General features: G+C 43.3%; 1 protein-coding gene across 1 annotated transcript in view; it reads left to right on the top strand.

Annotated features, from left to right (window-relative positions):
• dnm1a (dynamin 1a) overlaps nucleotides 1–24614 on the top strand; it is a 270919-nt gene that overhangs the window by 186972 nt on the left and 59333 nt on the right. The window contains exons 18-20 of the mRNA XM_047044701.1: nucleotides 10035–10146; nucleotides 10359–10370; nucleotides 10810–10980. Of these exons, the coding sequence (XP_046900657.1) occupies nucleotides 10035–10146; nucleotides 10359–10370; nucleotides 10810–10980 (295 nt within the window). The remainder of the gene's footprint in view (nucleotides 1–10034; nucleotides 10147–10358; nucleotides 10371–10809; nucleotides 10981–24614) is intronic.

Below are 24614 nucleotides of genomic sequence, written 5' to 3' on the forward strand. Positions count from 1 at the left end.
ATTCACAAACATGGGATGAAAAGAAAATGACAGGGCCTGATTGGTTCAGCTCATTCATGAAGTGGAACCCCAGACTCAGTGAGGAGTCTGCAGGCAACTAGACTTTCAAGAGCCATCAGTTTTAATTGTGCTAATGTGGAACTCTTCTTCAGTCGACTGGGGGTGGTGATAGATTAAAACGTGTTCGATGGCTGTGACACATGGAATGTCGACGAAACCGGCGTGACAACTGCCCAGGCACCATCCCGAGTCGTAACACGCTGGGGTGTGAAGCAGGTCGGTGCCATGACGTCGGGGGAGAGGGGCACACTGGTTACAGTGGCATGTGCTGTGCAAGCTCTGGGGAATACCATTCCTCCATTCTTTGTGTTCCCTCGTAAGAATTTTAGAGATCACTTTGTACAGAGCGGGCCATCAGGGAGTGCAGGAAGTGCTAATTCGTCTGGCTGGATGCAAGAAGAGGATTTCCTATTATTCCTCGTTCACTTTGTGAAACATACAAAGGTCAGTCCAGAAAGAAAGGTGTTGCTCCTGCTTTCATACGTTCATACCTCGTTCAAAGTTCAGTTCATACAAGTAAATATGAATCGTTCATGATCATAGTTCACCATTTAAATTCTGAACGTGTTCATAGTTCAGTTCATTTCATAGTTTTAATGCGGAAATTGAAAATGAAAGACTTTAACACTTAGATAGGGTGACCAGACGTCCTCTTTTAGCTGGACCTAAATAATGCGTCCAGTGGGGATTCCAAAAAAGTCAGGGATTTCGTCTCGTCGGATGTTTGTGTTTCTCTGGGTCTTTCAACATAGACATATATACATGTCTTTCACAAACTAATTATTACGCCCTTGCAAGTTTTGAAAGTGTATCTCCCTTACATTCCACCTTCTTGCGTGAGCTCTTGACAAGAGAAAACTGTCATTGGTCCTCTCAGTGTTGCCAGATGCATGATCATTATCCTCCAAATACGATAATTTTTTGTCTTTGGTACGATACTTCTGCATTTGTAATCTGGCAACACTGAGCACCTTATCGCCGCCACTAGTTGCATTGTTTACAACAGCACATGACATCTGCAGCCATGCCGAAACGTAAAAGTGTCTTTATTTTCTTATTTTAATATGTGGCTATATACATTTACATATACATTTAGCAGACGCTTTTATCCAAAGCGACTTCCAAGAGAGAGCTTTACAAAGTGCATAGGTCACTAATAATAACAACAAGATAAACCTAAGCATTGCGGGTAGCCAAAACAAGAAGCACACATTATGAACAACCAAAAAATAAGTGCCATGGGGAAGAACCATATGAGCACTTAGTTAAGCAAGTTACAATTAAACAACATGAATGGCTAAGTGCAAGTGTACCTGTAGAAAAGCAAGCAACAGTCAAAATAAAATAACAATAGGATTAACAAAAATATAATATTTTGCAGCGAATACAACAGTTTAAATCAGTTACCACTAACCAACAAGAGCAACAAGTCTCTAAGCAAGAGTCATTGTGATCCTTGAGGAAATGCATTGGGTTCAGCAAACCATTCCTAAGTACCGTTGTACTCCCGGAACAAGTGCGTCTTGAGCCTTCTCTTGAAGGTGGAGAGACAGTCTGTGTCTCTGATGGAGATGGGGAGTTGATTCCACCACTGGGGGCCAGGCAGGAGAAGAGCTTGTGTTGGGACCGGGCGGTCTAGAGCGGTGGGACCATCAGGCGATTGTCTGAAGAAGACCGTAGGTGACGGTTGGGGGTGTAAGGCTGCAGGAGAGACTTGATGTAGTCGGGTGCAGTCCCGTTCACTGCTCGGAAGGTCAGTACCAGGGTCTTGAATCTGATGCGGGCCGTGATGGGTAGCCAGTGGAGGGAGATGAGGTGCAGGGTAACGTGGGAGCGTCTAGGTAGATTGTAGACCAGGTCTTGAAGAGGGGTAATTCTGGCCTGTTTGAAGGCAGAGGGGAAGGTGCCGGAGGTAAGAGAGGAGTTTAGGACATTGAGAAGAAAAGTTATGATGGAGGGGGAGATGGTTTGAAAGAGAGGGGAGTGGATAGGATCAAGGGGACAGGGGGTGGGGCGATGAGAGAGAATGAGGTCAGAGAGCTCTGCCTCAGACAGGGGAGAGAAAGAGTTTAAATATTTAGTTGGGTCAGTCACGGAGGGTGAGGGGGTAGGAAAGGTGGGTTTAGGGAACCGACTGCTAATGTCGACAACTTTTTTCTCAAAGAAGGAGAAGTCGTCTGCTGTCTGGAGGGGGGGAGGTGGGTTAAGAAGGGTGGAGAAGGTAGAGAAATGTTTGTGGGGGTTTGAAGCGGAGTTAATTTTGTTCAGAAAGTAGAGGGTTTTGGCACCAGTTATGTGAGAAGAGAAGGATTTAAGGAGGGAGTAATACTTATCAAGGTCCAGACTAGGGATGGGCATAATTAATCGACGATCAATTATTGATCATTAAGAATTTAGTCGATGACATTATTTGTTCATCAATAAAACTAATGCGTGTTCTTTTGCATAGTGTGAGTCTTGAAGGAATGCAATGGATTTCGCTATGTGACTTGAACTTGAAGTGTGGGTCAAGTGTGTTCTATGTAACTTTTGGGCCCACCAGGCATGCACTGCAGGCCTAAACAATTTAATTTGTCACCATGGACGCCTCCATGGACAATTGCGGCAGCTGTTGTGGATCTGCGTCTAATGAGTATTTTCTTAGTTTCGTACCAGCGGGTCAGCACATTTTGGGGATTTGTGTAAAACAGGGCCGGCCCAAGCCTTAAGCAAAATTGATTTGGGGGGCCCTCGGCGTCGCTTATCGTTGCCATTTAAAAAAAGAATATATATATTTTTACATAATACATTAAACTGTAATTTCATTTGCTCTTGGGGGCCCTCTGGTAGCCACAGGGGCCCTAAGCAGCCGCTCAGTTTGCTTATGCCTTGGGCCGGCCCTGGTGTAAAACTTGGAATTTGAGTGAGACCGCGTTTTGTTTTGTCGTTAGCCTCAGAGTCAGACTTGGCTCGCCTACTGGCAGTGTGTAGTTGGCTACTGACTTCAATGCCACATCTATGGCTAAAATTTTATGTCAAAAGAAACGTTATTATTTCCGTTGCTATCAAACAGTCAGTTAAGTGTGGCTATCAACAGCAGCTAGATTTTGAATTAACCATGTCCCCCTAAATTAATGTTAAACGTAATTACGTTGTGGGGGGCATATTTTCAGTTAGCAGACAGTACTGTGTGTATTGCAATTCCATCAGAAATACTGCCAGTGACAACGTTGTTACAGTAGCTTGTTTCAAAGGGGGTTCGCTTGTTTCAAAAGGGGTTTGCTTGTTTCAAAGGGTTTTCTTAATGAATTATGCAATATGAGTTGGTTAATTGCTTGAAAACATCACTAGAAAGGAAAACAAACCCACCTGCAACCGACGCAAGCAAGCACACCCTACAATTTCCCCAGAAATGGGACCCTCTTTAGTTTTTAATGCAGTTCAGCGGGTTGAAATTGAGCGCAACCATTCTCGTGACGTTAGCTGTATATGTAATTTAAACATGGCGGCTAGGGGTGGATGATACTGCAAAATTTGGTATCGATCCGATACCAAGTAAATAAAGGGCCAGTATTATCGATACCGATACTTTTTACTTTGGAAAGCAGCTGATCTACTTTTGTGTAGGGGAAAGCAATGCCTCACAATACCTCATAAGGCAATGCATTATCAATATGCAAATTTGATAATTATTATGTAATTATTATAACACTTATTATGTTTTATGTTTATTGTATGCACCTGCCCACCAAAGTAAATTCCTTGTTTGTTTACTCTTACTTGGCGATTAAACACATTTCTGATTCTTCTGATTTGCATTTTCATGATCATTGAATGCTATAATGAGTTTAATTAGTTGGCTTAACTTCTCTTTCTCTCAGCCATTATGCAGCCATCAGTGTGCTGCTGACTGAGTCATGTACTGCACGTGCACGCCGGCAACAACTCACAGCATAGCAGGGGAGGGGCAAAGTGAGCTTGAACGAAGTAAGAGGAGTTTGCCACTACTCATCACTATGATGTAAAGGGAGTTGTGCAGCCTACTGAATGTAGAGAAGAGAAATGTAAACATAAGTATACAATGTTGGTATTGATACTATCAATACTTTAGATCGATCCGCCCACCCCTAATGGTGTCGCCCGGTTCTTTTTAAGTAGGCTACACAATTTACACACTAGAGATATCGATTATTTATATTATATGGCAGACAGTTGTATGTTATATATTTTATTGTGTCACTAAGGGTGTGTCTACTATCGAACACTTTACGAAGTGGACCGCAATACGAAGTGGACCGCAATACGAAGTACACCGCAATACGAAGTGCACCGCAATACGAAGTGCACCGCAATACAGTGCACTAACATCTGTAGTGCACTCCGTCGCTGCGTAGTGCTGTCTCAAATTGATCACTTACGTTAACCACTTAGCAGGAAGTGACAGACGCAAATCTGCTTGCGACACCCGCGAAAACTCAACCTGCCAAAATGAACGCGCTTCTTGCCATCTTCTTGTCCCTTGTTTACCCCTTTCTCCACCCCATGTGGAAACTGCGACACCTCCATAATCGCGGCAGGAGCCTCCGCCTTCTGGCTGAACTCTTATTACTCTACTGGCACTTTAGAGAGAACATACATTGTGAACTGTTTGTTCACAATATATGTTCATGTTTTGGCTACTCACAATGTTTTGGGGCTATCTTGTTGTTATGATCAGTGACCTATGCACTTTTGTAAAGCTCTGGGGCCGGTTGCACAAAACACCTTAAGTTTTTCCTTAAGTATGACACTTAAGGGTACATTTCTCCTTAGCTAAGGGAATTACTTAAGGGGGTTGCACAGAATCCCTTAAATGGTTTCCTTAGCTAAGGTGAAACGTTAAGGGATTTATTACATTGAACGTGATTTCACAGCAGCAAAATTCAACCGTTTCCACAGAGACCGCGTTGTTTAGTTGTATCGCTAGTGCATCACCTTTGTAGCTAGAGCTAGCTAGTAGCTAGAGCTAGCTTATAGACCTACGAAAAGAAGGCAAGAAAACCAAATTGGTCAGAGGAAAATATTGTGCTTCTACAGGAACATAAAAAAGCACATACTAAAACGTAAATTTGATCCACAAATAACTGCAAACAAAAAACAACAAATGTAGGACGAAATTGCATCAAAAATAAACCTCAAGAAGTTTGGTGAAGCGGTCAAATCAAGAAATAAAAAAGATATGCTAGTGCTAGCTATGATAACTTGACTGTTATGTCCAAATAAGAGATAAGCAATTTCAGGAGGGAGTCCAATAAAACTGGTGGTATCAACTTTAGTCATAGGTCTTGTTGCTATAACGTTTTTAAAAAGTGAGCACTAGCCTACTTCTTAGGTAACTTATCAAAATGAGATCAACAGTTACGCTACACTGCATTTACCGGCGTGAGTCTAGGCTATATTATATTTAAATTATAGCTACTTTATTTACAGCAGTAGCCGACGCATAAATAGTATCTAGAGACATGTACCGACTTGTCGTGTTTTATTTCCATATGGTGTGTGTGGATTGCAAATAAGTAGGCTACTTCTGACAAAGATAATTGAGAATGTCATTGCAACTACTACATGAGGGTAGGCTGTGAAGGTAAGGCAAAATCACAATGAATACCATTTCGAGTTTACATTTATCATTTAGCAGACTCTTTTATCCAAAGCAACTTCCAAGCAAGCGGCCGGTTGCACAAAGCACCTTAAGTTAAGATTTTCCTTAAGGTCAGAGTTAAGGTTTCCTTAAAATATAATCGGTTGCACAAAGCACCCTTAAGTATTTTCCTTAAGGTTTCCTTAAATGTTCCCTTAAGTATTTAAGGTTTTCTCCTTATCTTGGTATACTTAGCTAAGGATTCCCTTAAAGTTTGTTAAGCGTTGCACGAAAGACCTTAGCAAACAAAGTAAGGAAGAAAACTCTTACTTATTCTTGACCGCAATATGGCTGCGTTTATGGAGATAAATTAACCCATCCCACACCTATGGACACTGTAAAGCTACTGTGCTGCAGTCTAAACATGAATTTCAATTCAATTTTAAGAATTATCCGCTGAAATCATCAGGCATCATCTGTTGAGCTCACACAGTAATAGGCCTACCTTGACTGACTGTACTTTTATACACATATCTGTTAAGTTTTCCCTGATACAGGAATCAATTAGCAATGGAAAACACAGGCATATTGATTATTGTTACAAACATGCATCAATTCTAATATGAATCAGAAAAGGAAATAAAAGACTTCAAAACCTCAATGACGACATTTGATTGATTAAATGCCACCCAGCCCCAGGCGGCGCTGCCGTATCAATGTTTCAATGCCACTGGTAGCATTTTATTTTGATGACCACAGTGACCTGAGGGTGGACTTCAGGCTCTCCAGGGAGTCTTTCAATGCCCTCATGGCTGTGCTGGGCCCTGACTGACAGTTCCTGTGCCTTTGACATGCCCCGGGCCTCCGTTCACCAGGTGGTGCACAGGGCGAGTGCGCAGATCGCTGCGCGCCTGCACACAGTTGTCAGTGCACGATGCCAGGGTCCTGAGAAACAGCCCCATCTATTATGAGCAGTCCCTCCACCAGGATACTGTATCCTTGGGGATTGTGGATACCCCTGTCTGTCCCAACCCATCTGCCTCATGATCCTCTTCAGGCAGCCTGTCTGCAACCACCTCCAAGCACGCTACAACTGCTGCCTGTCAAAAGCGAGGTGTGTTGTGGAGAGGTCCTTCGGGATACTGAAGACGCGATGACGGTCTATTTTCTTGAAGGCTCTGAAGGTTAATGTGAGGTTTGTGCCAGAGGTCATTGTGTGCTGCACTGTGCTCCGCAACATCTGCCTCATCAACAGATGCAGATGTGGGGAGAGCAGCAGCGGACCAGCCAGCACAAGAACCAGCACGAGCACCTCCAGGAAACGTCTCTGGGGCAGAGAATAGAAACAGGATAGCCATTCAGTGCTAAGCTCCTGTGAAATACCACATAATTTTTAAAAAACTACGACAATTGAAAGCTACAATTATTTCTAGAATGACAAATGGTGGATCCTAGCTTAGATACTGTTACGATACAGTATTAATTATCGGACGGTGTGTGTTACAGGCAAACGTTCGCGTTATGTTAACCCATTAATAAACTGAGCATATCGATTGTTAATCCATTGTTTAACAGAAGATATCTAATGCTAGCTAGTCAGTATACACCAAATACTCATTTTGCTGGCTTTAATCTGAGAATGGCTTGTTAGTAGAGCTAGTACATTTAATACGAGTACGGTGTTTAATTCCAGCTGATACTTACATTTACGGTCTGTAACATCGTGGGCTACTGCCACCGGCTCAGTCATTTTCGCCGCCATTATTTTAGAAATGTGAAAAGCTGCCGAAAGGGCTTTCTTCCGCTACGTAGCCAAGATGGCGTTGCGTCACGCTTTGATCTCACCGACACGTGATCACATAGTTCATGTAGCTCGCTGTAGTTCCAAAAAAGGGTTTTATGACACTTGCCCCAGAAAGCTTTCCCCCCTTCCCCCCTTCCCCCCGCCTGCCACTACCCAACATGACAGCTGAACTTGTCAAAACAGCTACGACAGCAATCCCTGCCCCATCATCTTCCAACATCAGGGTGGCTATGGGCGGCACATCAACGAGGAGCTACAATTAGTTCACTGTGCTGCTTTCAAATGAGCCTTTATGGATGAAATGCAGGCTAGCTAACAGAATGACAATATAAAGGCAGGAACAATGTCTCCTTGGTCAGTTGTCGTGTCATATTTATGAGAATGCGATACAGAAAACAGACAAATGAAGGCTACATTATCATTTGCTGAATGTGTACTAGAGCATTGATAATTTCTTTAAAATAAGGAGAAATTGCTTTTATGACATGCATGATGGTCCGTGTATTTTGCGGATTTTCGTTTTGAAATGAGAACCAAAATCGGGAAACGAGTTGTTTCCCGACTACCATTTAGAAGTACGAAAACAAAAAACGGAAAACGACCCGTTATCTGATTTTCTTTGATGTGCTTAAACATGGAAAAAGGGAATTAAAATGGTGTCTGGAAATCTTCTTTCTCAACTTTCCATAGATTTTTGTGTTGTGACCCGGAAGTTGCTCCCACGAGCTTGACAGTCACTCTGGTCCACCTATTCAGGATGTCAGTAGAGGGCGCGCTGACATTTGTATGGAAGCAAATCAGTGACATGTTTTGAATTGAAAAGGCATTGAATACTTAATATTGAAATTGAAACAACACTGAATTCACACATGAATATATATTTCAATGTAAAAAAAAATCTGACCCAAAAATTCAAGGCTGGGAAATTCAGGTTACTCAAATTCGAGCCCTCCCCAAAAAATAGAGCTAAAAAATGTTATAGTCTACAAATTTGAGCCTAAAAATGTCTAGCTTAAAATATTTGAGCCTTATGGAACAATAGGGTCATCAATAGGAATTTGTTATTTCAATATGATTGTTATGAAAAGGGCATTGTGTTTGTGAATGATGTTTTAGATGATAATGGTAACCTTTTGGAATATAAAGCTTTCTTAGACAAATATAATTTAAACTGTACTTATAAAGAATCTGTAAAGCAATACCTATAACATTATTACAGTTAGTTCAAAGCACATTGTTAAATGCAAGAATAAGACCCTTACCAACTTTACCAAATGTTGTTATTAATGATTGTACTTTATTTAACAGTAAATGTAATAATACATATATTAGTGATGCTTTGAAATCTAAATGTGTTTTTGACAACAGAGCATTTTGGATACAGGTTCCAAATATGGTTGCAATGTCCATATTTTAAATTCATTAAATGGCCCATTTCCCCAAAAGTCAAAGAAACACACTTTAAAATAATAGAAGCGGTCGCTGACCTTCTTTTTTTGTGAGGTGACTGATGAGACTCTGAAACCATGCTTCAGTGAGTCTGATCAAATTTGAATCAAATTTAGCATCAATGCTCGATTGCTCTGCGAGCAATTGTATTGTTCATCTTCTCTGCTATGCGCCCTCTGCTGACATCCTGAATATGTGACTGTCAAGCCCGTGGGAGCAACTTCCGGGTCACAACACAAAAAATATGCATAATTGAGAAAGAAGATTTCCACACACTATTTTAATTCCCAATTTCCATATTTGAGCACATCAAAGAATATCAGATAACGGGTCGTTTTTTTGTTTTCCATTATCAAAACAAGAAACGGAAAATGTGTTGTTTTCAGTTTTTTGTTTTCCTACTTTTTAATGGTGGTCGGGAAACTTTGGTTTTCAAAAGTAAGTTTCCCGACTTCGGTTTTCTAATTTCAAAATGAAAATCCATTGGCCGCAAAGTACACGGACCCATGATTTTGCTCTATCTAGCTAGCTTGCCGCGAGCATGTCTAAAACTCCCGGCACTAAAATATCTAAATTAAATGAGGGAAGCTTGTGCAGCGTTCAATCATTTAATCTGATCTACCTCATAAACCGTTTCCATAAAGTAGAAACACCTGTGACTGACTGATATGTATTCTTTGTCTGCATGCACCAAAATGTTATGTCTGTGCCGTAAATTTGCAGCACAAATATTTAGAACAAAAAATTAATTACAGTGAACATTAAATTGCAAAACGTTGACCAAGACCAATGCAAGATCAACACTTACCCAGTAAAAATATACCCATTAATACCCAGAATGCATATACGCACAAGCAGATGTACATGTACACACACTGAAAAACTTTTTTTTTTAAGTCTTCAAGGCATAAATATACCATCTCTGAAATGAGGGATAATTACAATTTCTTACCCTTACTCTGGTAGTACGTTTCTCAAAGTCACATTTCAACATTCCACAATAATTCATCTGACTACTGCTTTTGTTCACACACACAACCACAAAAACCAAAAACGACATCAACACACACCTAACCACAGTCATGAATTCATTGATGCTCAGAGCTTTCCCTCAAACCACAGGAATGTGTATAAGGACTACCGTCAACTGGAGCTGGCCTGTGATAGTCAGGAGGATGTGGATGGATGGAAGTCGTCCTTCCTCAGAGCTGGAGTCTACCCCGAACGTGTTATGGTTAACAATGAACACACACACACACACTCACTGTGTATAATACATAACATACATATTGCAATGACAAATACAGTATTATTAATGACATTGTAAAAAAAAGCTTTTTACCTACCCACTGCAATGTGTAAATCAGTATGGTAAAATCAGTATAAATGTCTTTCAATCCCTCTGCCTATCCTCTTTGTCTGTTGCTTGGTTTTTGGACCTTGCAGGAGAAGGAGAAGGTATGCCTTTTTCCTTATTTCCAAATATTTTTCAACCTCTCTCTAACTTCACTTTTAAAATGATACTTTCAAAAGTATAACATAATTTTACATTGAACTATCAAATGCTGAAGGAAGTTAATCATGTGAAAAATAAAAATTATGATATGGTCTGGCGGCAATAAAGCGATCTGTCAGAGGTGTTATATAATGTCAATTTATCAAACGTTTCTGCACGATATTTTCACAAGTGTAGCATTTCTAATTGATGAATTATTGTCTGAGTTAAAGTCTGAAATTATTTATCTCTGTAGTGTTAATTTTCATCCATCTCATTCCCTCTTTATTAACACAAATCATTCCTCTCTTCTTTGTCTCATTCTTTCTCTTCATTTGTGTGTTCTAACTTTCTTACTGTTCTCCACTCTTCTCTTTCACCTACGGCATTGTTTTTCAAAAGAATGACACTGGGGAGGAGAACGGGTCAGACAACTTCATGAATTCTATGGACCCCCAGCTCGAGAGGCAGGTGGAGACTATCAGGAACCTAGTGGACTCTTATATGGCTATTGTTAACAAGACCATCAGAGACCTCATGCCCAAGACCATCATGCACCTCATGATCATCAACGTAAGTGTGACATCCTAGTGGTGCAAAGGCAGTGAAATTTAGAATTAAGCAATTTTCTAACTTCCCTTAGTGAAAGATGGAATGGTGATAGGCTCTATGGCAGTCTCACATTCTCAGTTACAGTATATCAAAACAAAGAAATTGGGCAATCCTTTGTAAAAAATGGTCCTAACCTATATTATGACTTAAACTTACCTTCAAGTTTGTTCCTTCTAGTGATATTTTTAAGCAGTTACTCATACTGCATTTCGTTAATAAAAACCCCTTTGAAACAAGCTGATTCTAACAACTGCATTTCGTTAATAAAAAACCCCTTTGAAACAAGCTGATTCTAACAATGTTGTCACTGTTTCTTAGCTTGAATCGCGATTCAAACAGTACCATCTGCAAACTGAAAATATGCCCCCAAAACGTAAATGAGCTTGAAATGTATTTCTGGAAAACTGGCTAATATAACAAGTTTACTAGAAGGGATCATTATATGGGGCTATTATTCACAGCACGATCCACGAATACACAGCACGATCCACGAATGCACAGCACGATCCACAAATGCGTACCAGGATCCACAAATGCGTACTATCCACAAATGTGTACTATCCACAAATGCGTACCGTGATCCACAAATGCGCACTCAGATTTGTGTATGTGTAAAACATTGTCCAAATATGTAGTCACACAAAGGCTGGCCTCTCAATAGGCTGTGTTTTTACACGTGACTTTTGCTACACCTTTGCCGTGGTACAAATCCACAACCTAGCTGTAAAGCCTCCATACCACCAGTTGGCGGTATAGCGGTCCAGTGATTTTTAAGGCAACGTGACATTGCTGGGTGGGTCAAGCGGTTCCTTAAACTCATCGCGGCTGCACTTGGGATGTAAGGCAGACACCTCGATAGCTTTCGGTAAGTATATTTTTATGTTTAGTAGTAGGCCTAGGTGCATAAGTAGCCTTATATTGCCCAGCTAAATACAATATTATCAGTAACTCTAGTTATCTGTGAAGAAATAACTCAGGAAACAAATGAAACTGTTAAAAAAGGGATTAAAGGTGACTGGCATTTGGCCACTTCTAACAGATAAGATGTGATCAAGCTGCTTTTCCCTTACGAGAAATATGCTGAAATCACACCTAAGGTTCATGATTTGGTTTAGTACTTAAATAATTGAGATCATTATCCATCAAAGCTTATTTTAAAGACCCCTTCTTGAATACCTACTCTCCAATTTGTATTCCCATGTATGAGTAGGCTACGTCTTCATTACCAGTCTCCGTCTTTCCAGATGATTCTTGCACACATCACCCAGAAATTGATGACGAAGATGTCTCTGTCGAGGTTGTCACTCGGGTCATTGCTTATTTCTGGACTTTTATTGAACATGGTGTGCTTTTTTGATTTTATTAAATGCATTTGTTTTTCCATTGAAAAACTCATTACTTCTGTCCTTCCTGCCTCTAACCTTTCTTCAATGGCTTTTTGTTTATAAAGTGTGTAAATATAAAGAAGAATATTGAACATGTGTCTTTTCAACAGCCTCTTCAGAGCATCTGAGGAATCTGCTACGGTTCTGGTTCATTGGTCCATCCACAATCATGCAACTGTCCCATGTTTCTTCTGTCATTGGCTAACTCCTCTGCATAACAGCTGTCTAGCTGAAAGATCTTGCATGTGTATGTGTGTGCTTTGGAGTTTTTACTCTTGCCAAATGGCATGCTGTAAAGATAAGCTTGGTGTTGGCTTGAGTTCATTTGGTAAGGTTCCCCTTTCTGTAAGCAAGGAATGCTGAACACAGTATAATTGTATACAGAATAAAAGGTTATCTGTAATTTCTCTTAATAGTTTCAAGCTCACTAAGTTTTGCTATTAATAGTTTATTAATAGATACAAACAAATTGTACATACACCATCCTTGCTGTTACGGTTCCCTTCGTCTCGAGGCTGGAGAGCCTAATATTAAGCGGATATGACACTATTCAGGTGTGTGGAGCACTAAACGGGAGGAGACGGGGCTTAAAGATGTACTTCAATGCAAACACAAAAGTTTATATAAATGATAACAATGGGCACACATATCTTCAGCGGCCAAAACTAAGCTTCAGCAGTGGTGGCAACTGGGTCTGATCTTTTTAGATGATCCATCTCCGGTTCATCCAGACAATTTTCAAGGACTGGTACATGGACACCAAGCCTCTGGTCTGCATTATTGTCATTGGACTCCCAGTCGATCTTGGGTATGTGCAACTCCTATAGAACCATAACTTAAGATGTTTACATTTGGATTTGCATCCGACTGTAAAGTCATGCATAATCATGACATGATGGCCCACTTTATGAACTGACATTAAGAGCCTTAAGTGGAGGATCGATTTGTACATCTTATTAAGTTATTATATAATGATTGTATAATCATTCAATACCATACTGTTGTAAGGAAGCACGTAAACAGTGGTTACTGTACTTTCAAGAAAAATGGATGCAAGCTACTGTAGAGAGCCTTGAATTAACAGTACAGCTAGCTTAGCGGGATTTTAAGAGGCACTTTTAGTTGTTCGGCCACTTAAATACATATATTTACTAACTTTAGTCCAGACATGTGCAGAGCATTAAATAGAAAACAAAGAAAAAGTCTAAATGTACATTAGGAAAACATTTTCTGATGATTGAATGTGCCAAGCTTGCTAGCTGATGAAACTCAAGACAACTCTTAATTATTAGACTTATTTAAATACAAACTTCCACCGAACTAGTTTTAAAGCTAGATAGACTGCTGACACCATATACGGCACAGACATTTTCAGGTAGGCTAATTGGTCTAGTTAGCTTGCTAGAGCCACTTCAATGATGTACTACCAGTTTGCTCGGTGACACATAAGCGGAGCTAAAGTTATTTCTTCACAGATAACTAGTGTTACTGATAATATTGGGCCTCATTCTCGAACGCAGTTAAGAAGAATTTAAGAAGGAATTTCTTCTGAATTGGATTTAGGAAAATATTTGGCATTCATAAAAGTTCTCATCTGGGATTTCTTCTGAACTTCAGAAGACTTTCGAATCTCGGAATAGAAGTCGTATATCGGCCAGAGTTTTCTCAAATGTGATTCCTTAAAAAACCACAAGGAACAAAGGAATCGCATTAACATTTACATTACATTTACATTTATTAATTTAGCAGACGCTTCTATCCAAAGCGACTTCCAAGAGAGAGCTTTACAAAGTGCGTAGGTCACTGATAATAACAACAAGATAGCCCCAAAGCATTGCGGGTAACCAAAAACAAGAAGCACAAATTGTGAACAACCAAAAAATAAGTGCCAAAGGAAAGAACCATCAGAGCATGTAGTTAAGCAAGTTACAATTAAACAACATGAATCTCTAAGTGCAAGTGTACCTGTAGAAAAAGCGAGCAACAGTAAAAATTAAAAATAAGATTAACTAAAATAGAATATTTCGCACAAATACAACAGTTTAAATAAGTTACCACTAACCAACAAGGCAACAAGTCTCTAAGCAAGAGTCATTGTGATCCTTGAGGAAACTAGCATTGGGTTCAGCAAACCATTCCTAAGTACCGTTGTACTCAAGTACGGAACAAGTAGGTAGAGGTAGAGAGACAGTCTGTGTCTCTGATGGAGGTGGGGAGTTGATTCCACCAGTGGGGAGCCTGGCAGGAGAAGAGCTTGTGTTGGGACCGGGCGGTCTTGAGCGGTGGGACCACCAGGCGGTTGTCTGAAGAAGACCGTAGGTGCAGGCCCGTAACGTAAACACATGAGGCCCCCCGCAGAATAAGCCTGAGAGCCCCCCCCCACCACCACATACGTAACGGATAATCTAGCCTAATACAAATACTGACGTGACGAACAGGACCCTGACGCGATCAACTGAACTTTTTGGAACATGAAGAGCCGTGTAATAAATGCAAGATGTCAAAACTCAAGCTTGTCTTGTGAGGAAAATGTATTCAATAAGAAAAAAACGCTCAAACGGTTTGCAGGTGAATAGCCTACACATGTGCACGTCTTTTAGCAAATCTGTGTGCAAAGTCTTTTACCACACTCTTTACATCTAAACTGCGCACATTCATTTTCTATGCTAAGGATGGCTAGACCTGACAGCCTCTCTTGTGACATGGAGCTTCTGAGATATGTTTTGATCAGTTTCAGCTTGGAAAATGACCTTTCAGCGCTTGCGACAGTCACGCGTATCGTCAGAAATAATTTGATGGCCGTGGCTACATCAGGCACACTTGATAGTATGGAGTTGTGTTTTATTATTAGCGTGTTCGCTAAATCATAAATGGAGCCATTTTTTGTTGTGTGAATCTTTTAGAAAGCATGTATGTTTTACACTATCATAATATGTATATAGCTGAAATACAATGACTTATTGTAACTTTGTTTATATTTTTTGTATGTTTAAATAGTCAAAACGCAATCGCTGCAAGTGCACGATACTAGTGTCGCATACGTTATCATGTTTGCTAATAATGTCAGTTATGTAATATTTTATAATTAAGCATTTTTTCTACTTTCTCTTTTATTTGTACTTTCACTCCATGTCAATGTTGTCAGCTTGATAGGAAGTCAATAAAGGAGCAAGGCTTATTTTCCTGGCTCTTGGAAAGGAGGCTCTGTTAACGCTAGGAAGCCCAACACATAGCAGTACAGCTGTCAAAGTATAGGCTAACGTTAGCTACGTGGTACAGTAATGTTAGCTATAGCAAACAGTACAATACCTGTCTCTTCTGGCAGATGACTGCATCCTTCACCGGCTGGTCGAAAAAGACATTTGTAATTTTGGGAAGTTTGGCATTTAATTCAGAAATGTTCTGTTTTGAATGCCGCTTTTGGGCACCACTTTTAAATGTGCGTTTCATTTTTCCTACGCTACGCTACAGTTAGCTACCTATTTGCAGCGGGCTCGCCGGTCTGTGTGACCATCTGACCTATTTAGCTAACAAAGAAAGCACAATTGAATATACTTTCCTTTATTTTTATATCAAATCTGGAAACACAGACAAGATAATAAGACATCCCATGTAATTCAAATTGGATAAAAAAAAAAAATTAAAACGGGGGGCCTGCCACGCGAGGCCCCCCCATCCCTGCGAGGCCCCCTTGCGGTGCGGGGGCTGCGGGGGTAATCTTTACGGGCCTGCGAAGGTGGCGGGTGGGGGTGTAAGGCTGCAGGAGAGACTTGATGTAGTCGGGTGCAGTCCCGTTCACTGCTTGGAAGGTCAGTACCAGGTTCTTGAATCTGATGCGGGCTGTGATGGGTAGCCAGTGGAGGGAGATGAGGTGCAGGGTATCGGGGGAGTGTCTGGGTAGATTGTAGACCAGGCGGGCCGCTGCGTTCTAAATCCTCTGAAGAGGGCGGGTTGCGCATGCTGGGAGACCGGCGAGCAGCGAATTGCAGTAGTCCAACTTGGAGAGGACAAGTGCTTGGACAAGCAGCTGGGTGGAGTGCTCAGACAAGTATCTTCTGATCTTCGGATGTTGAGGAGGGTGAATCTACACCAGTGGCTCTCAATCCTGGTCCTCGGGACCCCCTGCCCTGTATGTTTTAGACCAGGGGTCCCCAAACTACGTCCCGCGGGCCGGATACGGCCCGCCAATGCATTTGGACCGGCCCTGTGAACAATACCAGTCTTAAAAAAATTAACGCGTTATTAAAGGCATTAAGGCACACCCATTTTAACGGCGTCAATTTTTTATCGCGCGATTAAGGTTCTTTTTGTCCCAGCAATTGTTGTAGTCTTTTTCACATGCTGTCGCAAAAACTACAACACTAATAATTGGACAAAAAGAAATCAAGGGACATCTAGAATAGACAAAAATGTGTGATTAATTGTGATTAATCGCGAGTTAACTATGACATTAATGTGATTAATCGCGATTTAACTACGACATTAATGCGATTAATCGTGATTAAATATTTTAATCGTTTGAAAGCACAATAAATACATTTAAAATAATAATAAAATCTCCACAATAATACTGGTAGTTACTCCGGCATAAGTAGTTTTCTGTTCCGACCCGGCCCCACATTAAAGAAAGGAAAATTATGTGGCCCTCGCAGACAAAGGTTTGGGGACCCCTGTTTTAGGCGTTTCCCTCCTCAAACACACCTGATTCAAATTAATGGGTCATTATCAGCGGCATTTATTTGAATCAGGTGTGTTGGAGCAGGGAAATATCTAAAACATGCAGGGCAGGGGTTCCCGAGGACCAGGATTGAGAACCACTGATCTACACGACCGGGAGACCGCAGCAATGTGGGCCGTGAGAGCTCGTCATCCATGGTAACCCCAAGGTTCCTGAAGAGGATGAAGGGGTCACCGTCGCAGATCCCAGGGTGATTGAGAGGTCGTGGGAGATGGAGGGTTTGGCCGGGATGATGAGAAGTTCTGTTTTGGCGAGGTTCAGCTGGAGGTGGTGCTCGGTCATCCAGGCGGAGATTTCTGCGAGGCAGGCCTCAATCCTAGCTGAGCTCCTCGGATCGGTCGGGGGGGAACGACAGGTACAGCTGCGTGTTGTCAGCGTAGCAGTGGTAGGAGAAGCCATGGGAGGTGATGATTGGTCCAAGTGAGGTGGTGTACAGAGAGAAGAGGAGGGGTCCAAGGATGGAGCCTTGTGGGACACCGGTGGAGAGCTGGTGAGGGTCTGACAGTTTGCCTCCCCAGGAGACCTGGTAGGATCTTCCCGATAGGTAGGATGAGATCCACTGGAGTGCAGTGCCAGTGATGCCCATCTCAGAAAGTCTGTAGAGCAGGATCTGGTGGTTAACTGTATCAAACGCTGCAGAAAGGTCCAGCAGAATGATCACAGATGACCTCGAAGCCGCTCTGGCGGACTGGAGACAGTGGTGACTGAAAGGAGGCATTTAAGAAAACTCTCTGTGTTTGAAGTGTTAATGAAGTTATGAGAAATCATTGGTGATTGCATTCAACTCTACGGACTATGGCAAGCAGTTTTATTATTTAGCCAATGAATTCTTGATATTCAAAATTTGAATTCTTGATATCCAAAATCCGAATTCTTGATATCAACAATTCATTGGTTAAATGATAAAACGGCTTGTCATACTTAAAAATGACAAGAAACTAAAAAAGCTTAGAATTAGATTTTTTATATCAAGAATTTGAATTTTGGATATCAAGAATTAATTGGTTAAATGATAAAACGGCTTGCCATAACAGACATCCTCGGATTTAAATAATTATAATAATTAACCTTGCTTAGTGTGCACACTGTTAGATCCAGTGGAGAACAATTCCACTGATCATCTTACTGGTATGATGTTGCACCAATGCACCTGTGCACCGGTTGCTTTTCGCTTGGACATAACTTGCTTCCTGCTGCTTTCCTAATTGTGTCGATTCTAACTGCACACGTCACTGCTGTTGCCCTTATAAGGAGCTGTCGGGGCGTGTATGCATGCAAATTCTTGAGCACGAGGACACGCTTTCAAAATAAGAAAACTCTTCCCGGGGAGCACAGCTCAGAAAACTTCTGCTGCGTAGGAACACATTTTCAAGCGTTCATGAATTTGGCAGATGTCTTTTTCTTACTTTGTTTTTCCGAAGCCCGTAAGAAACATTTCAGAAGAAACTTCAGAAAATGTTCGAGAATGAGGCCCATTGTCTGGATATAAGGGGCCCAACCAACAGCCTATGGGGGACCAGAAGTGGGTGAATGACAAACTTATTCTTCAACAGACTCGATCACCGATCAAACATCCACCCCCCCCCCCCCCGCCGGGATAAACACTCTCCTCCGGTACCAGTGAACATCCAGGGAATGGTCATTGAGATTGTGAGATCTTATAAGTACTTGGGTGTTCACTTGAACAATAAACTGGACTGGACTGATCACACTCATGCGATCTACAAAAAGGGACAGAGCACACTCTACCTGCTGAGGAGACTGAGGTCTTTTGGAGTCCACTCCTGAAGGTCCACTCCTGAGGACCTTCTTTGACTCGGTGGTAGCATCAACCATCTTCTATGGAGTGGCCTGCTGGGGTAGCAGCATCTCGGCGGCTGACAGGAGGAGACTGAACAAGCTAGTTAAGAAGGCCAACACTGTGCTAGGGTGTCCACTGGATACAGTGGAGGTATCCAGTGGACACTAAGCTATCATCCCTGATGGACAACACCTCCCACCCCATTTGGGACGCCCTGGCAGCTCTAAGCAGCTCCTTCAGCCACCGGCTGATTCACCCCCGGTGTGTGAAGTAGAGGTACCGCAGATCCTTTCTTCCTGCTGCTGTCAGGCTGTAAAACCAAACCAGCTGTACTCCCAGTAGACCACCAAACACAAAATCTGTGCAATATTATTTAAATACTCAGTCATATATAATTATTATACTTATTTTGCTACATTGTTTTTCTTGCACTGTGTTGTTCTTTTTACTCTTGTTTGTAGTCTCTGCGTTGCTGTAATAATTAGGGTTGCAAAATTCTGGGAATATTCAAATTGGAAACTTTCCATGGGAATAAACGGGAATTAACAGGAATAATCTGGACATTTTGGGGTAATTTAACTGTATTTATTTGTCATAAGCAGACATGCATGCAAACATTTATATTACAACTTAAAAAAATTATATTTTTGACATTTTGTGAGTAGTAGTTGCCCAACTCGCGCTTGTTGATGAACCCCGAAAGCCGCGATCAATCGAGGTGATGGTGTACCTTTGTGTGGACATACAGACATCCTACTCTCACTGCTGTAAAATTGTAGTCTACTGTATATAAATAAACGTGGTATTAAAATTAACATGGCTTCAGTTTACCAATTAATCAATATGCTAGATAATGACAAACAGTGTTGGAGTTCACTTTCTAATGAACTAGTTCAGTTCATAGTTCACAAATTTTAAAATGAACTAGTTCAATTCATAATTCAAAATGTTTAACTAAGTCCACAGCTCCAAAATTTTTATTTCAATATGTTCCAAGCTATAATTGAAATCTCTATCTGTTCGCAATACCGCTCTTGGCCTCTACGCAATTTGGCGCTCTCACACTTGCCAGGCACAGGGCTGAAACGTTCAGACGCAACACTGATGACAAAGACGTTCAAAAACAACAGAACGTTTTATGTTTATGTTTCTGGCAGACAATGTTTCCAACCAGCTGCATTCAGGGTCCAGCTGAGCTAGGCATGCATAGACTTGTTCTTAACTACATTTAAGTTCCATGTTATATGCTTTTGCCAAAAAACGTTGGCACATTTTTTTTTCTCCAAATTCCCGAGCCAAAATTCCCGTGGAAACTTTCCGGAAATTTACAGGAAACTTTTCGCCCCTTTGCAACCCTAGTAATAATGCGAATTTTCCCATTGTGGGACTAATAAAGGATTATCTTATCTTAATTGCATTACTTGAATCTGCGCGAACGTGTCCTTTGACAGTTTGGGCATAATTAAAGTTTTTGTGACAAAAAGTGAAGCTAATGGTAGCTAACTAGCTATCCCTCAGACGTCACACGACACGTGCATTCATAACAAGGCCATAACAAGCTGTGAGTCAGTGGAGACTGACTCAGTGAACGAAAGTCTTAAATAATTTTTCCACTTTACAGCTGACAAAAAAAAACGAATACAGCCCAGGGTGGTGTGGGTGGCCGCCGGTCCTTAAAAAGTCTTAAACCCCTATCCTAAAAATAAGTCCTTAAAAAGTATTGAATTGTCTTAAATTCAGATTGGATGGGTCTTACGTTTTTTTTGTGTCATGTCACTGCGAAAATGCAGGCAATCTGTTCTGCCAGGTCTAATATTTTTGTTGTAGGCTACATGCGCTGCGTTGTCTATGGTTAGGTCAGAGCGTAGCCTACTGTGCAGATTTTGACGACGTAAAGCATCGTCAATACAGGTTATACAGCAATGGTTGATAGCCACTCAACTTAAAAACACAGGGAAATGAAAGTTCTATTACAAATGGCTAGTATTCTTGGTTAAGGTTGGTGCCTGGAAATGGTTATGAAGCAAACTGCGTTTCGGAAGAATTTCAAACTTGGGACAATGGGGATGAGAGCGATGGAATCGCACGTGCAGAGCAAAAAACACAGAGACTACGTACAGGCACGCCAGCAGCTTGCAATTGCTAGTTTCTGCTCCACCATTTCCACCGCTAGCAACGTTGTCAACGCTACAATGCTGGATGTTACGATAGGAAATCAAGAGCCAACAATGCCATCTGACCTCTGAGCAATTGCACACGTTTAATCAATGGGCCTCATTCTCGAACTCAGTTAAGAAGAATTTAAGAAGGAATTTCTTCTGAATTGGATTTAGGAAAACATTTGGAATTCATGAATGTTTTCTCATCTGGGATTTGTTCTGAACTTCAGTAAACTTTCTGAACTCGAAATAGCAGTCGTAAATCGGCCTCTTCCGGGGGAGCACAGCTCAGAAAACGTGTTCATGAATTTGGCGGATGTCTTTTTCTTACGTTGTTTTTCCGAAGCCCGTAAGAAACATTTCAGAAGAAACTTCAGACAATGTTCGAGAATGAGGCCCAATGCAAGCGAAAAGCAATTGTGCCATATTGTATGCCTAGGGTGCACACTCGTCCCTTTAAATAGGTCGAGTGATCAGTGATGATTGGATGGCCTGGTTGAATTTATATGATGTTCAAGTGCAAGTTAAAGGTTTTATTTGTCACATACAAACCAACCGATGAGGACTACAAAAGAATGTAGCTGAAAAACCTAGCCTTGAAGAGACCACCCAAAACACTATCGTATGTGCACTCATTTCATTTTGTGGACAAAAAGCCGACGGAGGAAATCTGCATTCTACTTTGTGTTAGGGCTACGAAAGACCTCCACAGATTTAGTTGCAGTACTGCTAGTAAAGGTTGGATGCAAGTGTTCATATAGGAATTATTGTGGGTTAGTAGTGTCCTGGTCCAGCAACACATGAGCACCCAGCCGTCTCTATTTCACCTGATGATGAAACTAAAACCTAGGACCGGTGATGTGGGACTTTGAGGCTCTGACTAGGCTCTATGTCTGCTTTAAGGTAGACAAGGTTGTGTCCCCACGCTTTGTCTGGTCTTTCACCTGGAACCTGTTTGCCTTGGGTGACCCTACCAGGGGCATGAAGCCCCCGACAACATAGCTTCCAGGATCACTAGGACACGCAAACCCCTCCACCGCGGTAAGGTGGTGACTCAAGGAGGGGCCCAAAAAACTCAAAAAACCAACCATGAAGAAATACAACAATGGTTCTCAGTTGCCCCTGCCCGGAAGCGGGTCACCGGGGCCCCCCCCTGGAGCCAGGCCCGGGGGTGGGGCTCGATGGCGAGCGCCTGGTGGCCGGGCCTTTTCCCATGGGGCCCGGTCGGGCACAGCCCGAAGAGACAACGTGGGACCCTCTTCCAGTGGGCTCACCATCCGCAGGAGGGGTCATGGGGGTCGGGTGCAGTGTGAGACGGGCGGCGGCCGAAGGCGGGGGCCTTGGCGGTCCGATCCTCGGCTGCAAAAGTTAGCTTTAGGGACGTGGAACGTCACCTCGCTGGCGGGAAAGGAGCCTGAGCTGGTGCGCGAGGTAGAGAGTTTCCGGCTAGATATAGTCGGCCTCGCCTCGACGCACAGCTTGGGCTCCGGAACCAGTCTCCTTGAGAGGGGCTGGACTCTCTTCCACTCTGGAGTTGCCCTTGGTGAGAGGCGTCGAGCTGGGGTGGGAATACTGGTTTCCCCTCGGTTCGGCGCCTGTACATTGGGGTTCACCCCGGTGGACGAGAGGGTAGCCTCCCTCCGCCTTCGGGTGGGGGGACGGGTTCTCACTGTCGTTTGTGCTTATGCACCAAACGGCAGCTCAGAGTACCCACCCTTTTTGGAGTCTCTGGGGGGGGTGCTGGAAAGCGCTCCTCCTGGGGATTCCCTCGTCCTCCTGGGGGACTTCAATGCTCATGTGGGCAATGACAGTGAGACCTGGAGGGGCGTGATTGGGAGGAACGGCCCCCCCGATCTGAACCCGAGTGGTGTTTTGTTGTTGGACTTCTGTGCTAGACACGGTTTGTCCATAACGAACACCATGTTCAAGCATAAGGGTGTCCATATGTGCACCTGGCACCAGGACACCCGAGGTCTCAGTTCGATGATCGACTTTGTAGTCGTGTCATCGGACTTGGGGCCGCATGTCTTGGACACTCGGGTGAGGAGAGGGGCGGAGCTGTCAACTGATCACCACCTGGTGGTGAGTTGGCTTCGATGGTGGGGGAGGACGCCGGTCAGGCCTGGCAGGCCCAAACGTAATGTGAGGGTCTGCTGGGAACGTCTGGCGGAACCCTCTGTCAGAAGGAGCTTCAACTCCCACCTCCGGGAGAGCTTCGATCATGTCTCGGGGGGGGCCGGGGACATTGAGTCCGAATGGGCCATGTTCCGGGCCTCCATTGTTGAAGCGGCTGACCGGAGCTGCGGCCGCAGGGCGGTCGGTGCATGTCGCGGCGGTAACCCTCGGACCCGGTGGTGGACTCCGGAGGTGAGGGATGCCGTCAAGCTGAAGAAGGAGGCCTATCGGACTTTATTGGCTGGTAGGACTCCAGAGGCAGCTGATGTGTACCGGCAGGCCAAGCGGAACGCGGCTTTGGCGGTCGCGGAGGCAAAAACCCGGGCATGGGAGGAGTTCGGCGAGGCCATGGAGAATGACTTCCGAACGGCTTCAAAAAGGTTCTGGACCACCATCCGGCGGCTCAGGAGGGGGAAGCAGTGCTCTGTCAACACTGTATACGGTGGGGATGGTGCGCTGCTGACCTCGACGGGGGACGTCCTGGATCGGTGGAAGGAATACTTCGAAGACCTCCTTAATTCCACCAACACGCTTTCCGACGTGGAGGCAGAGTCTGGGGACATCGGGGGGGGCCCTTCTATCTCTGGGGCTGAGGTCGCCGAGGTGGTTGAAAAGCTCCGCGGTGGCAGGGCCCCTGGGGTGGATGAGGTCCGCCCGGAGTTCCTTAAGGCTCTGGATGTTGTAGGGCTGTCTTGGTTGACACGACTCTGCAACATCGCGTGGACATCGGGGACAGTGCCTCTGGACTGGCAGACCGGGGTGGTGGTTCCCCTCTTTAAAAAGGGGGACCGGAGGGTGTGCTCCAACTTTAGGGGGATCACACTCCTCAGCCTCCCTGGGAAAGTCTATTCAGGGGTCCTGGAGAGGAGGGTCCGTCGGATTGTCGAACCTCGGATTCAGGAGGAGCAATGTGGTTTTCGTCCTGGCCGTGGAACAGTGGACCAGCTTTATACCCTCCGCGGAGTCCTGGAGGGTACATGGGAGTTCGCCCAACCAGTCTACACATGTTTTGTGGATTTGGAAAAGGCGTTCGACCGTGTCCCTCGGGGGCTCATGTGGGGGGTGCTCCGAGAGTACGGGGTACCGGATTTCCTGATCGGGGCTGTCCGGTCCCTGTACGACCGGTGCCAGAGTTTGGTCCGCATTGCCGGTAGTAAGTCGAACTTGTTTCCGGTGAGGGTTGGACTCCGCCAGGGCTGCCCTATGTCACCGATTCTGTTCATTACCTATATGGACAGAATTTCTAGGCGCAGCCAGGGTGTTGAGGGGGTCCGGTTTGGTGACCTCAGGATCGGGTCGCTGCTTTTTGCGGATGATGTGGTCCTGTTGGCTTCATC

This window comes from Hypomesus transpacificus, chromosome 22 (assembly GCF_021917145.1).
Source record: "Hypomesus transpacificus isolate Combined female chromosome 22, fHypTra1, whole genome shotgun sequence".
Lineage (NCBI taxonomy): Eukaryota > Metazoa > Chordata > Actinopteri > Osmeriformes > Osmeridae > Hypomesus > Hypomesus transpacificus.